This window comes from Gracilinanus agilis, chromosome 1, assembly GCF_016433145.1.
Source record: "Gracilinanus agilis isolate LMUSP501 chromosome 1, AgileGrace, whole genome shotgun sequence".
NCBI lineage: Eukaryota > Metazoa > Chordata > Mammalia > Didelphimorphia > Didelphidae > Gracilinanus > Gracilinanus agilis.
This window is the reverse complement of record NC_058130.1, coordinates 785655024-785669536: the sequence shown is the minus strand read 5'-3', so window position 1 is coordinate 785669536 and position 14513 is coordinate 785655024. Positions and strand designations below refer to the sequence as shown.

At 44.6% G+C, this 14513-nt stretch overlaps 1 gene segment (V, D, J or C); it reads left to right on the top strand.

Moving 5' to 3' along the window:
• The first annotated feature begins 9395 nt into the window (after positions 1–9395).
• LOC123230455 lies at positions 9396–9897 on the top strand. The segment is given in 2 exon segments: positions 9396–9441; positions 9569–9897. Coding segments are annotated over 2 exon segments (375 nt in total).
• The last annotated feature ends 4616 nt before the right edge of the window (positions 9898–14513 follow it).

Genomic DNA, 14513 nt, shown 5'->3' with positions numbered 1-14513 from the left:
CAGGAGTACAATCCAAGTTCTCCCTGGTGTGGATAAGGTCAGAGAGTGGTGCCATGTTCAAGAAGTTCAACTAAATGACAACTAAGAGTATCTTTCCCAGCAAACTCAGTCTTATCCTGGCCAAGCTTTGATTATCCTACAAGTAGGCTCAGCAACTCTCAAGTTGATACCTTTGGGGAGTTTTATGAAGTGAATATCTCTGACCTACCAGCCTGACATCATCAATAAATTTAACTTCTTACCCCTGAGTCAGTCCCTTGACTTAATTTTAATCATTACAGGAGGCAGGTAGGCACACCAGGTGGAATATTTGGTCCAAGTCTTCTAGTCATGAACTAAAGGGACTGATAACTGCAGCAGGAGGTGATACTCATAAAAAAAAAGAAAATCAATGAATGCAACAAATCAATGAGAATCATCGCTTATATGTTCTATTGAAGTTTGCAAAGCACTACGGATATAATACTCATTGATTCTCATAATGACTCTGGAATATTGATGTTGTTATGATGCCCCTTAGATAGAAGAGGAGCCTGAGGTAGATAGGGGGTTAGTGACTTGAGTAAGGTCACACAATATTTCCGTGTCTGCAGGAGCATTTAAATTCAGGTTTTCTATATTTTAGTTCAAGAATTGTATCCTCTGCACTCTCAGGGTGCCACCATGTTCTGACTTCTGGGACATATGGGGAGGAAGGGAGAGAAAGGGAAAGGAGAAGAGAGCAGAGGAGAGGGGAGGAGGGGAGGATCTGCTCTCCCACCACTTTGACACCATCCTTTCATATGGGACCCCTCGTCTCTCTCTCCAAATCAATCTCTATCTCTTGCTCTCTTCTTCCCAATTTCTAATCTCTTTCTGAGCATTCTTTATATCTTACTAGCCCTGAGGCAGTCCTTCATTGCCCTCTATTGGAGGCTGGGAAAACTTCCTTGGCCAGCTGAGGCTTGAGCAAGAATGAGACCCATAAATGACCCCATCCAAAATGGGAAGTTCCTGGTGTTGAGGAGGACTTCCCCTGAGAGGGTCAGGGACTTAGTACCTGCAGCCAATAGCTAATGAGGTCTGACCAATATGCTCTGAGCTATCTTAACTCTACTAAGTGTGAAAATGTTTTCCAGATAATGGGGTGGGACCCAAGGGACCATGAATCCCTCCAGGTGACTTCTGACCAGGAAAGCCAGTGCAGGATATGGGTGTGAAGACCTTCATCCCACCTCCCACATTCCCAGAAGAGTCTTTATTTTCTCTCTGGATTCTGGGGGTTTCCCTGAGTCTTGGACTTGTCTTTTTCTATTTGTAATAGCTTAGGCTCCAATTCTGCGCTGTCTCCCTTCTGTAACATTTCTAATGAGCCAATGAACAAAATTTGTTTCTATAAAATAATATTTATTGAATAATATAGAAAATACAGTGGTTCCAAATATTTCCCCTTAATATGTAGGTACAGATTCTATTCTCTACAGTCTCATCCTTTGGGGAGAACAGGCTCCAACTAGAACCACTTTGGACTTTATGTCCATCCCCCTTAGTTTCCTTCCAAATCAGGTCTGGCCCAGGCTCAGTCCTCTCCCCAAAGATTACTGGCCTGGTTCCCTGAGTTCCTTTCTTGCTTCTACTGTGGCTTTCAATCTAGGCTGGCCTCTGTTGCTTGGTCCCTCAGGAGCTCATCACTCCTACCTGTTGAACCTCATCAGCAGTAACTCTCTCCCATGGCCTTCATGTAACACAAGATATAACAACCTCAAAGGATAGAACAGATCTCATTCGCAGGCCATTTCCTGGCCTAACATGGGGAAGTCTCTGTTCTCCCTCCATCCTGGGGCTCCCAGAACCTCCCTCCTCACCCACATCCAGGGAGGAAGAACAAGAGTCCCAGACTCTCTTTGGCTGAGGATGCCTGGGGATTGGCTCCCCGACTCTGGCTCCTCAGCCAATCACAAAGGTTCTCTACTTCCCCATCTGCAGGGGAGGAAACCAGTGACAGAACATGGGCAAAGGCTTGATCTGGTAGCAGGAAGGATCCATTTCCCTCCCTCTGGTCCTCATGGGAGCAGGGTCCCCAAGTTGGGGGAGGTGGGGATGTGGGATGGTTTCACCTGAACCCAATGAGCCTGTACTCCCTCCTTTTCTGCACTAACTCTGTAGGAGGGGCTTCAGGTCTAGGCAATGATCAGCTGATTTGATGCATTTAAAGTCAGTGTAGGAGGAATAAGACCCCAAATGGGAGGGAGGAAGGCCAAGAAACTTGAGACTGATGGCCCCAGACTCAGCTGAGAGCCTGACCAAAGTCCTCTGATGAATGCCCAGTGAGGGGCTGCCCAAGCATCTGCCAGGGAAGCAGGGTAAGCCTTTGTGAGTGCGAGATACCAGGAGATGGTGGCCCCTCCAGGATGTCCTCTGGGAGGCAAGGAGGTCCAGGCTGTCATCCTGCTGTTCCCAAGTCCAAACACAGTGCCTGAGACATAGCAGAGGACCAAATAGATACTTCATTGGTCCACTGATAGGCTTAAATTCAGAGACTCTGTGAACTCTGAAAGACTGTATGGGGAGTTAGCCAAGAAGGCTCCCAGCTGGGCCTGTGGAGCTCCATAAGAACGTGAGACAGGACAGACTGACCTGGCCCAAAGAGTAGAGTTTCCTGTAGGTCCTGGAGCACCACCAAGCTGAGATGGAGGAGCAGGCAGGGGCTGGGCTCTGGAAAGACTCTATGGCCCTGGGGAAAGAGAACCTTTTTTGAATGAGAGACCATAATTTCCAGCCCTGGAATCTGGGCCTGGATCACTGCCTGCTAGCAGAGTGTTGTGAGCCCATGAGCCCAGGCCAGGGAAGGGGCTGAGGACAGGAGCTGCTCTGGTTGCCTCAGGCTGTGGCTCAAGGGAGGCTCCACCTTTGGGTGAGATGAACAGAAGAGGCAGCAGGGACCTTCCTCTGCCTGGGGGGCTCCTGAGGTCTGCCTCCTTGTGGGCTGGATGGGGGTCCTAAAGGCAGCAGGGGACACTGTGGGGCTGATCCTGGGCAGGCAGTGAGGGCCTAGGATTTTTTTATGATGATCTTGTTTGTTATTTCTTGTGACAAATAGTATTTCATTACAATCACATCCCACAGCTTGTTTAACCATTCTCCCACTGATGGATATCCTTTGTGTTTCTAGTTCTTTCTTACCACAGAAAAAGCTGCTATAAATATTTTTGTACAAGTAGGTCCTTTCCCCTTATTTTTCATCTTTTTGGGATATAGACCTAGAAGTGGTATTGGTGCATCAAAGGGTATGCAGAGTTTAATTGGCTTTTTGGGTATAGTTCCTGATTGATCCTTAAAATGGTTATTAATTCACAGTTTCTCCATTTTTCCACATCTCTTCCAATATTTGCCATTTTCCTTTTTTTGTAATATTAATGGATGTGATACATATGAGGCTTCCACAAACATGCACCAAGGGTGCCCTCTCCTGGGATAAACCAATCTTTTGTCCTGTGGCTAGATGTGGAGGACTAGTGGGCAGCAAGCAGGCGTCTTGTTCTACTTGTCAGGTCCCTGAGGCTTGATTACAAGGATAGGGTGGATCTGAGGCTTGTGGCTGGCAGATGGCACTGTGGGAATGTTGTTGGGCTGATAGTGAGGGCATGAGGAGGTTGGTGATGTCAGCAGGGATCAGACAGCTGGCTGTGCCTGCATCTGCTCTGACTCATATCATCACTCATGTTTGACATCTTAGTTGGGCTGAACCAAGATACTCTGACACTCCAAATCCCCTCCCTGAGAGACACAGCCTGTGTTTCTGTGTGTGTCTCTCTGCATCTCACTGGCTATTATAAGTGTCGAGACCAGGTGAAGATGGTGGAGTAGATGGAGCATTCAAACAAAGTCCCTCAACATTTAAAATGATGTCTCAAATTCTTCCTTGGTGTGGTCAAAAATGTTTGTGGTGATACATTGTTTTAGACCTCAACAACATAGGAGGTCAGGGGGAGAGGTCTGGGACCCTGGGGTGCAGCATGGACTTACTATCTGACTAATCTATCACAAAATGCCATTCCTACATTCCCACCATCTACAGTGCATGCACCCCATTTCTCTTATGACATTGCAGCCACCATGATTCCGATTCCAATCTCTTTACAATCAGAGCATTACAATCAGCTGCTGGTTGGCTCCTACCTCAGATTTCTTCTCATTCCAGTCCATCCCTAACTCTTACATCCAAAACATTAAAACCCAGATCAGACCATATCACCATCTTGCCTCCTCTATAGTCAGCTTCAGTGGCTCCAAATTACCTCCAGATTGAAATGTCCAATCCTCTGCTTAACTTTCAGTGTCTCTCATTGTCTAGTTTTCTGGCACTGACCCTCCATCCCCCACCTATCCCACCACTGGTGACATAGCTGTCTCTCAACTCTGTCCATTCTTTCTGGCTATCTTCCATACTCAAAATTCCATCTCTACTCATCTCCAGCATCCTGCTTCTCTGATTTCATTCAAACCTTATTGAAAATCCAATCATCCTTCTGCAAAAAGTCCTTCTCAGAGCTCCTTAATTTTAATGCCTGCTTCTGAGATAATCTCTAATGTACCTGTCCTGTTTGTATTGACTTGTTTGAATGTTGTCCTGCTCTTAGACTCTGAGCTCAATGAATTCTTCCTTCCTTCCTTCCTTCTTTCCTTCCTTCCTTCCTTCCTTCCTTCCTTCCTTCCTTCCTTCCTTCCTTTTTGCTTCCTTCCTTCCTTTTCTGAATAAATGCTACAGATTGGTTCTGAGGCAGAAGAGCAGTATGAGCTTGACAATGGGAATAAGGAGACTTTGCCGAGGGACACAGAGCTAGAAAGTGTCCGAGGTTAGATCTGATACTCCTGTCTCTATGCTTGGCTCTCCATCCACTGAGTCATCCTAGTTGCTCCTGATTGTTGACTTTCTTGGTTTGTTGGGATCCCAGATGTAGAGCTGGAAGAGACTCTGGGAATCAGGAAGTCCACCCCCCTCAGTTTTCTCAGTAGAAAACTGAGGCCCAAAGACTTTAAGTGGTTTTCTGCTGTGGGGCCCCTTGGAGAATCTAGTTCATTGAAAGTAGTTTCCTTTTAATTAATTTCCTTGATTGATCAGTCCAGTAGGGAAGGGAATTTTGTTTGTTTTATCACAGCCTTTCAAACACAGCCCAAACTTCCTTTGATTTTACTACAAATCCTTCCCCTCCCATTATCCTCTGGCCCAGCTAGATCTCCTTCTGAGTGGACAGTCCATTGTCCATTATCCTGATTTTGTACCCCTTGTGCCCCATACCAGGTAATGCCCTTCCTGCCTCTTCTTTCTTCTGGAATCCCTAGTTTTCTCCACATTCTCAGCTCAAATGCCACATGATACATGAAAGCTTTCTTCATTTCCTGAGCTCATGGATCCTCCTATTCCAAGGCACCAATGCCCTTCTAGTTTTCTTTGTTTTCTCCATATTTATGTTGTACTTGTAATCTTGCCTCCATATATTATGGCCTTATGAAGGAGAGAGAGTTCTTCCACATTCCTGGATCTAACACAGTTGTCATTAAGTCCTTTTCTTTCATATCTGACTCTTTGTGACCCATTTAAGGTGGACACTTTTTGATTGAGAAGGGCCTTTTCTCAGGAGGAACTTAGAAGATGGAGTGTTCTAGGGGGCACAAATGGGAATCACTGTGTTACAAGTCCTGAGAACCAGAGATTGGAAAAGGAAGAATCATGTTAACCTGATAATTAGCTCCTTGGTAAAGAACAAAGAATGACCTGGGACCCAATAGATGGCTGTTACAGAAGACTTGATCCAGCAATAAAATGAAGAGCTAACACTAATCTGTGTAAGTGGCATCTATTGTGATTATTGTTACTGCCATGAGGTTAAGCCCATTCTGTTCCTGTCTTCCCTCAGGGCACTCCCAGGCTGAGTCCCCACACATATGACTCCAAAATGCTAATGGCACTGGGTATGCCTACACCCCTCTGTCTATGTGGTGCCAGACCCCTCCAGGACATTGACTTTCAATAGGCAGTCAGACAACTCCAATAACTCACAGCAGCTCACACCAGGGCTTCCTGTCCTGCCTTAGTCAGTAATATCAGGCTTAATGATGTTCATACCAGAAAGCAAAGAATTATATCTTCTGAGAAATGATCCAGGTTCAGCTCCTTGGAAGCCTTTTACCCAGGAAAGGCTAAGCAAGACTGCTACTGTCTCTGTCTTCTTCTCAGCATTGACTTTGGAGGCATCAATAGGCTTTGGCTCTGAGTCCTGTCCATCACTCACATCCATTTCCCTGTAGCCCTCACTTGCCATCTCCATTTCTTTAAATTTGTTTTTCCCCTCTGTCAAATCCTCATCATTCTGAATGTTGGATCCAAGTAAGACAGAGAAGAGAAGAGGATTGTTAACAGAGTCACAGATAGAAAGCCCTTTGAAGGATCTGAGGGTCCTCTGGGGTCTCCATAAGGATCTTGGGATCTTGGTGTACCAAGAAGAATCTCAACTCCTTTATGCTATTGTAGATTTAACAGGTAAAATGAAAAGCTGACCTGTGAACTCAAAGGTCCTGGGGCAATGTCTCAGGTAAACACTGTGGTGCTTTCCTAGAGTGCCCACTAGAACTACAGGCCCACCCAGAGCTCAGTTTGTGCTTCTGCAGTCCAGGGTTTGATCTCAGGATGTGGATGGATGACCTCTTGGGGAAGAAGGAGATGGACTGCTACTGCAGCAGGAACCCACCTTGGAATTGACAATAATTCTAATAAGAAAAATCCATTTTTAATCCTTTTAATTTTACAAAACAATGAGTAATATGATGTCATGCATTTCTAATAACAACTTCATGAGGCAGGTGCTATTATTAGGCTTATTTTTCAGATAGGGAAATTGAGTCAAATAGAGATTAAGTGATATATTCAGCATCAAAAATCTTTCAGTGTCTGTAGTAGCATTTGAATACAGGTATTCTAGAGAACATACCCAACACTATCCACTGAGGCTGCAGAATGCCACCATGGTCTGACTTGTGGGGATGGCCAAGCATCTGCTCTCCCACCACTTTGGCACCATCCCTTCATATAAGTCCTCTTCTTTCTTCCCAAGTAGGTCTCTGTCTCTTGCTCTCTTCTTCTCATTCTCTATTCTCTCTCTGAGCATCAATTGCACCTCACCAGCCCTGAGACAGCCCTTCATTGTCTTCTGGAATTTAAGAGGACTCCCCTGAAAGTGTCAGATACTTGGAACCTACAGCCAATTAGAACTTTATGCCACCTCCCGCACTCTCTGAATGGTCTTTTTTTTTTTTTTTTTTTTTTTTTTTTTGCTCTTGGTTTTAGGGGTTTCTCTGAGTGTTGCACTCCTGTAATCTCTACTTGTAACGGCTCAGGGTTCCATTCTGTTCTGTCTCCCCTTAGTAACATTTCTAATGAATGAATGAACACAATTCATTTATATAAAATGATATTAATTGAGATAATATAGAAAATTGAAACATTACAAAAATTTTCTCTCAATTTATAGGAACTCAGTCTCCCTTCTACAACTCAATGTGTTGGAGAGAATGTCCTTCAACTAGAAACACTTTGTACCTCATATCCGTCCCCCATTAGATTCTTTACAAATCACTTCAGCCCCAGCCTCAGTCCTCTCCCCAAGGATCACTGGCCTGACTCTCTGGGCTCCTTTCTTGTTGCCAGTCTGGCTTTCAATCTGGCCTGGCCTCTGCTGCTTGGTCCCTCTGGAGCTCATCATTCCTACCTTTTGAATCTCACTAGCAGTAACTCTCCCTGATGGCCTTCATGTAACACAAGATATAACAAAAGAGAGAATGGATCTGCTCCTTCTGAGGCCATTTCCTGGCCTCACACAGGGAAGCCTGTGTCTTCCCTCCATCCTGGAGCTCCCAGCACCTCCCTCCTCACCCACATCCAGAGAGGAAGGACAAGAGCCCCACACTCTCTTTGGCTGAGGATGCCTGGGGATTCGCTCCCAGGCTCTGGCTCCTCAGCTAGTCACAAAGTTTCTCTACTTCCCCATCTGTCAGGGGAAGGAACCAGTGACAGAACATGGCTCCAAGCTCCATATGGGAGCAGGAAGGAACCATTTCCCTCCCTTTGGTCCAAGGTGGGACAGGTGGGGATGGGGGATGGCTTCACCAGGGCATAATGAGCATGTTCTCCCTCCCCTCCTGCATTTACCCTGTAGGAGGAGCTTTGGGTCTAGGCAATTGTCAACTGATAAGGTATATTTAGAGTCTGTTGGAGGAAGGAGACCCCAAATGGGAAGGAAGAAGGACAAGAAACCTGAGACTGATGGCCCCAGACTCAGCTGAGAGGCTGCCCAAAGCCTCCTGATGAATGCCCAGTGAGGGGCTGCCCAAGCATCTGGCAGAGAAGCACAGTAAGCCCTTGTGAGCCCGAGGTACCAAGAGATGGTGGCCCCTCCAGGATAGCCCTGGGGAGGCAGGGAGTTTCGTGCTATTTCTAAGGCCATGCACAGTGCCTGGGACATAGCAGAGGATCAAATAGATGCTTCATTGGTTCATTGATTGGCTGAGCTTCAGAGACCCTGTGACCTCTGAGAGGGCATGTGGGGAGGGAGCCAAGAAGGCCTGGAAGTTCAGCCTACCTTGGCCTGGAGAGCTCCATGAGGATGGGAAACAGGATGGACTGCCCTGAATCAAAGAGCAGAATTTCCTCTAGGCACAGGAGCATCATGAGGCCGGGATGGAAGACCAGCAGGGATTTGACTCTGGGAAGGCTCTATGCCATGGGGAAGGAGAACCTTTGCCCAGTGAGAGTCCACAATTTCTAGCCCAGAAACCTGGGCCTGGATCACTGCGTCTTAGCAGAGTGTGGTGAGTGCAAGAGCCCAGGCCAGGGAAGGGGCTAAGGACAGGAGCTGCTCTGGGTGCCTCAGGATGTGGCTCAAGGAAGGCTCCAGCTTTGGGTGGCATAAACAGAAGAGCCAGCAGGGACCTTCCTCTGCCTGGGGGCCCCTGAGGTCTGCCTCATTCTGGGCTGGATGGGAGTCCTGTAGCCACCATGGGATGCTGTGGGACAAGTCCTGGGAAGGCAGTGGGGGTCTGGGGACCCTGGTTGTGTCAGTGGATGAGCCCAGCTGGCTGTTCCTGTGGCTCTTCTGAGGCCTGTGATCACTGCTGGGAGACATCTCTGCTGAGCTGGGCAGTTACCCCAAAGACTCCTCCTCCATGAAGGGCTGCCCACTCTGGGACCTGGGACCCTGAGAGAGGATGCAGGTGTGGTCTAGAGGAGGCTGGACCAGGCCCAGATTTGCATCCATCCCCACCTGCCCTGCAGCCAGGAGAGGATAAGAGGGAGCTGAGAGAGGCCAGGCTCAGCTGTGAGCTCTTTGGGGAGCTGAGCTCTTGGGGTCCTTCCTCTCACCATGGCTTGGCCTATTGTTTGCCTCCTGCTGCTCACCTTCTGCTCAGGTCAGGACTGCTCCCAGAACTCCCCTTGCCTCCTCCTCCATCCCTGTTCATGCCTCTCAGGAGGATCTCAAAGCACCTTCTAGTTTTCTCCTTGTTCAGGGTCACTAATGAGTTTCTCTGTTTGCAGGCTCCCTCTCCCAGTCCATGGTGACTCAGCCTCCCTCTGTGTCTGCATCCCCGGGGAGCACAGCCAGACTCTCCTGCACCTTGAGTGGTGCTAGCAGTGGTTATTATGCTTCTTGGTACCAGCAGAGCCCAGGAAAGCCCCCTCGGTACCTCATGAGGATCAGCAGCAGTGGAGGTACAAACAAGGCCGATGGGCTCTCTGAGCGCTTCTCTGGCTCTGGCTCTGGGGCCAATAGATTCCTGTCCATCAGCAACGTCCAGCCTGAGGATGAAGCTGATTATTACTGTCTGTCATATTATAGCAGTGGTGGTTATCATTATCCACCGTGATGCATTCAGTGAGGAAGTCAGACAAAAACCTCCCCTGCCAGCCCAGCTGCAGCTTCACGCCTGGCCTGAGGCTTACCCACATCTTCAACTGCCAGGAGCCTGTCAGTGCCTCACATTATATCTCTATCTCTGTCTCTCTTTATCTCTCTTTCAGCCCAGGCACTTCCATGATGTATTTGAGGTCACAGTTCCAGAAAGTGACAGAAATGAACCTCAAGGCGCCATGAAAAGTGAGCAGAGAGGACTCCAGTGGCTGAGAGGCCCTGCATGCACAGCCCTGGGGACGAGCACCCTCAGCTCCGCCCAGCCTTGTCCTGGGTCCCCTGAGCTCAGACTGAGACCTAAACATTTGGACACCCTCCCCGAGTCTTCCCCATCAGACCAGACCTCAGCCAGGCTCTACTGACCAGACAGAGGCTATCAGCCTCCTCCCACTCCCAAACACTAGCCAGGCTGACATGACATACATGGCTCTTCTTTAAGTGTACTCAGTGCTACTAACAATGACTCTGCTCTTCACCAGATCCATAGCTGCCTCAGTCCTCCTACAATACAGTCCCATCAGTGATCAGTGCCCCTTATTGAGACCCACAGAGGCACCACACAGAGTCAAGCTGCTGGCTTAAAATGGTCCTAATGATCCCCCTATTCCTGGGATTTTCTGAGGCACCAACATCATCTTAACCAACATCCTTTCTCATAACCAGATAGACACTGAGTCCCAGAACCCTGGGAACAGGAATGGGTGCAGCTCCATGGAAGTAGCCATTATCTTGACATCTAGGTTCTAGATTGACTTCCCCACCTAAGGTACCATCTGGTTCACAGTTATGCAGCGGCCATTGGTTTCCTGCTGCCAGTCCCAGCTGTGACAGGTGGAGAGCAGGACAGGCTCTCCTGTATCTCCTTGATCTACATCAGGTCAGAGGAGGCACAGCTAGTTCTAGAACATGATGCGAAGATGGTATATTTAGGTATTCTTTAAAAACTTACCAATTATATATAATATATTTCCTCATAAGTTTTCCAAAATTTTATGATTCAACTCATGTCCCTTCCTCCCTTCCCTTCTCTCTCCCAGAGATGGCAAACAATTTGATCTGGGTTATACATGTATTATCATGGAAAACATATTTCTGTATTGTTCATTTTTATGAGAGAATAATCATAGAAAATCATCACCCCAAAACATGAACCCAAACTAGTGAAAAATGATGTCCTTTCATCTGCATTCTGATTCTGAGAGTTCTTTCTGTTTGGGTGGATCACATTCTTGGTCATAAATCCCCCAGGATTGTCCTGAATTGTTGTATTGCAGACAGAAGGTAAGTCTATCACAGTTGATCATCCCACAATATTGCTGTTACTGTGTTTTCCTGGTTCTGCTCATTTCACTCTGAATTAGTCCATTGAGGTCTTCCCAGATCTTTCTGAAATCACCCTGTTCATCACTCAATAGTATTGCACCATCATCATATACCACAACGTGTTCAACCATTCCCCAACTGATGGACATCCCTTCACTTTCCAATTCTTTACTACTACAAAAAGAGCAGTTATAAATAACTTTGTACATGTGGCCCATTACTTCTTTAAAAATAACAACCTCTTTGGGACAGACTGAGTAGGGTTATTACTGGATTAAAAGGTATGAAATTCTTTATATCCCTTTGGGCATAATTCCATATTGCTCTTCAGATTGATGGAAGCAGTTCACAACTCCACCAACAATACATTTGTCCCAAATATGCCACACTACCACCAATTGTTATCATTTTCCTTTACTGTCATATTGGCCAATCTGATAGGTATGAGTGACACCTCAGAGTTGTTTTAATTTAATTTGAACTTCTCTAATCAAGAGGGATTCAGAATTTTTTTCATTTGATTATTGATGACTTTTGTTTCTTTATCTGAAAAGTGCTTATTCATATCCCAAACATTTGTCAACTCTGAATGGCTTGGATTTGTATAAATTTACTTAGTTCTTCATGCATTTGAGAAATGAGACCTTTATCAGAGAAATTTGCAATAAAAATTTCCCCCCAGTTTGTTGTTTCCCTTCCAATCTTGGTTAAAATGGATTTGTACAAAATGTTTTCAATTTAATAAAGTCAAAATTATTTATTTTATATGCCGTAATGTTTTCTATCTTGCATTTGCTTGGGAATCACTCTTTTCTCCATTGATCTGACAGGTAAGCTATTTTATGTTCATCTACTGTACTTATATCTCTTTCTAAGTCCAAATCATAGTCCCATGTTGACCTTATCTTGGTATGGAGTGTGAGATATTGATCTATACCTAATTTTTGCCATACTGTTTTCCAATTTTCTCAGCAATTTTTGTCACATAGTGACTTCTTATTCCAGAAGCTGAAGTCTCTGAGTTTATCAAACTCTGAATTGTTAAGGTCATTTACACATTATCTTTTCCATTGATCCACCATTCTATTTCTTAGCCAGTAACAGATTTTATTTGATGACTACTACTTTATGATACATTTTCAGATCTAGAACTGCTCTGCCACCATCCTTCATAATTATATTTTGTTAATTCCCTTGATATTCTTGATCTTTTCTTCTTCCAGATGAATTTAGTTATTACCTTTTCCAATCCTGTAGAATGAATATTTGGTAGTTTGATTCCTATGGCACTGAAGAAGTAAATTAATTTAGGTAGGGTTGCCATTTTTATTGTATTACCTGAACCTACGCATGAGTAACTAATGTTTTTCCAATTGTTTAGATCCAACTTTATTTGTGTGAGAAGTGATTTGCAATTGTGTACATATAATTCCTATGTTTATCTTGACAAATAGATTGCTAAGTATTTTATGTTGTCTAGTGTGATTTTAAGTGGAATTTCTCTTTTCTCACTCTTTCTTTGGACTTTGTTGGAAATATACAGAAATTATGATTATTTATGTGGTTTTATTTTGTATCCTACAACTTTGCTCAAGTTATTATTTCAACTCGTTTTTCAGTTAATTCTCTAGGATTCTCTAAGTAGACCATCAAATCATCTGCAAAGAGTAACATTTTAGTTTCCTAAATGCCTACTTTAACTCCTTTAATTTCTTTCTCTTTTCTTATTGCTAAAGCTAAAATTTCTAGTAGAATATTAAATTATAGTGGTGACAATGGACATCCTTCCTTCACTCCTGACCTTACTGGGAAAGCTTCTAACATATCCCTTTTGCAGATGATACTTGCTGATGGTTTTAGATAGATACTATTTATTATTTTAAGGAAAGGTCCTTTTATTCCTAGGCTTTCCAGTGTTTTAAATATGAATGAGTGTTGTATTTTTTTGAGAATTTTTTCTACATCTATTGAGAAAATCATATGATTTTTGTTAGTTTGGTTTTGATAATGTCAATTATGCTGATAGATTTCCCAATATTAAATCACCCTTGCATTCCTGGTTTAAGTCTGTGTAATAATAGAGTCAGTGACCAATGTTATGATAGAGGGGAGATAGAGTGAGTCTATGAGGTGAGTCTCTCTTCTAGCTCTCCCCTCCCACTGAATATACACTAGGAGAATTCAAGGGGGTGTCACCCCAAAACTGGGGGACCTGGATGGTCATGCTGCCCCCACAGGAGTTGTGTTCAAGGATTCCCTATAAGACAAAGTACGGGGTACCCCAATCTGATTCTGAATGAGGATGGCATTAACCCAAGCCTCCCCCCAAGGCCAGTCAACTTCACAGCAGTTGGCACACTGGCGCACCTAGAGGTTGGTCAGATGCTGAATATACCCAAGCCATCCATGGATCCTGGGCCCATTATTCTGTTTTTTTTGTCTTGCCTATGGGCTTCAGGGATTTTGGAAGAGAGAATCAGGCTGATGACTTTGTAACTCTGCCTTACCGAAATCCAATTCACACAAGAGACAAGGCATCGCTTTGAGGTCTCGTTTGTCCTTCTCAAAATAAAGGACCAACAACGTTCTGAAAAGCAGATCACTTCTCAGAGGCAAGAAGGCAGAGCCAGAGGAGACTGATTTCCTCATTTCTTTCTTTTGAAGCTGGTTTGTGGAGAATGAGGGGTTCAGGGTCAGTGAGGACTGGAAGTCACCTTCTTACTGACTAAGGGAGAAACTGGGAAAAAGAGATTAGGGCCACATTTCAAAGAAGGTGGTGGTGGGGAGGGAGAGGTCAGGAAGGCTCAATGGTCCTATCTCTTTTTTCCATTTTCCACCTTAAAAGAGCAAACCTTGTTAGACATTGCCACCTACTGGTTCATAGAGCCAATTTTACCTGGGATATATATATATATATCTCTATATACCTATATCCATATCTCTATATCTATATCTATCTCTATATGTATTTTGGCAGGAGAGGGGAGTGGCATTTAGTTATTCTTTGTTTTGAGAGCTGAGATAATGTTTAAATATTTTTAAAGTAGAATTTCTTGCATTATTTATACAAGTATCAAAGATATCTGGACCACAAAAATTTCTTTTGCATTTTATTTTGTAATCCTGAATCTTTTCATATTAGGTTTTATAGATAGATATAGATATGGATATGGATATGGATATGGATATAGATATAGATATAGATATAGATATAGATATAGATATAACTTTGATTTCAGAACTGAATGA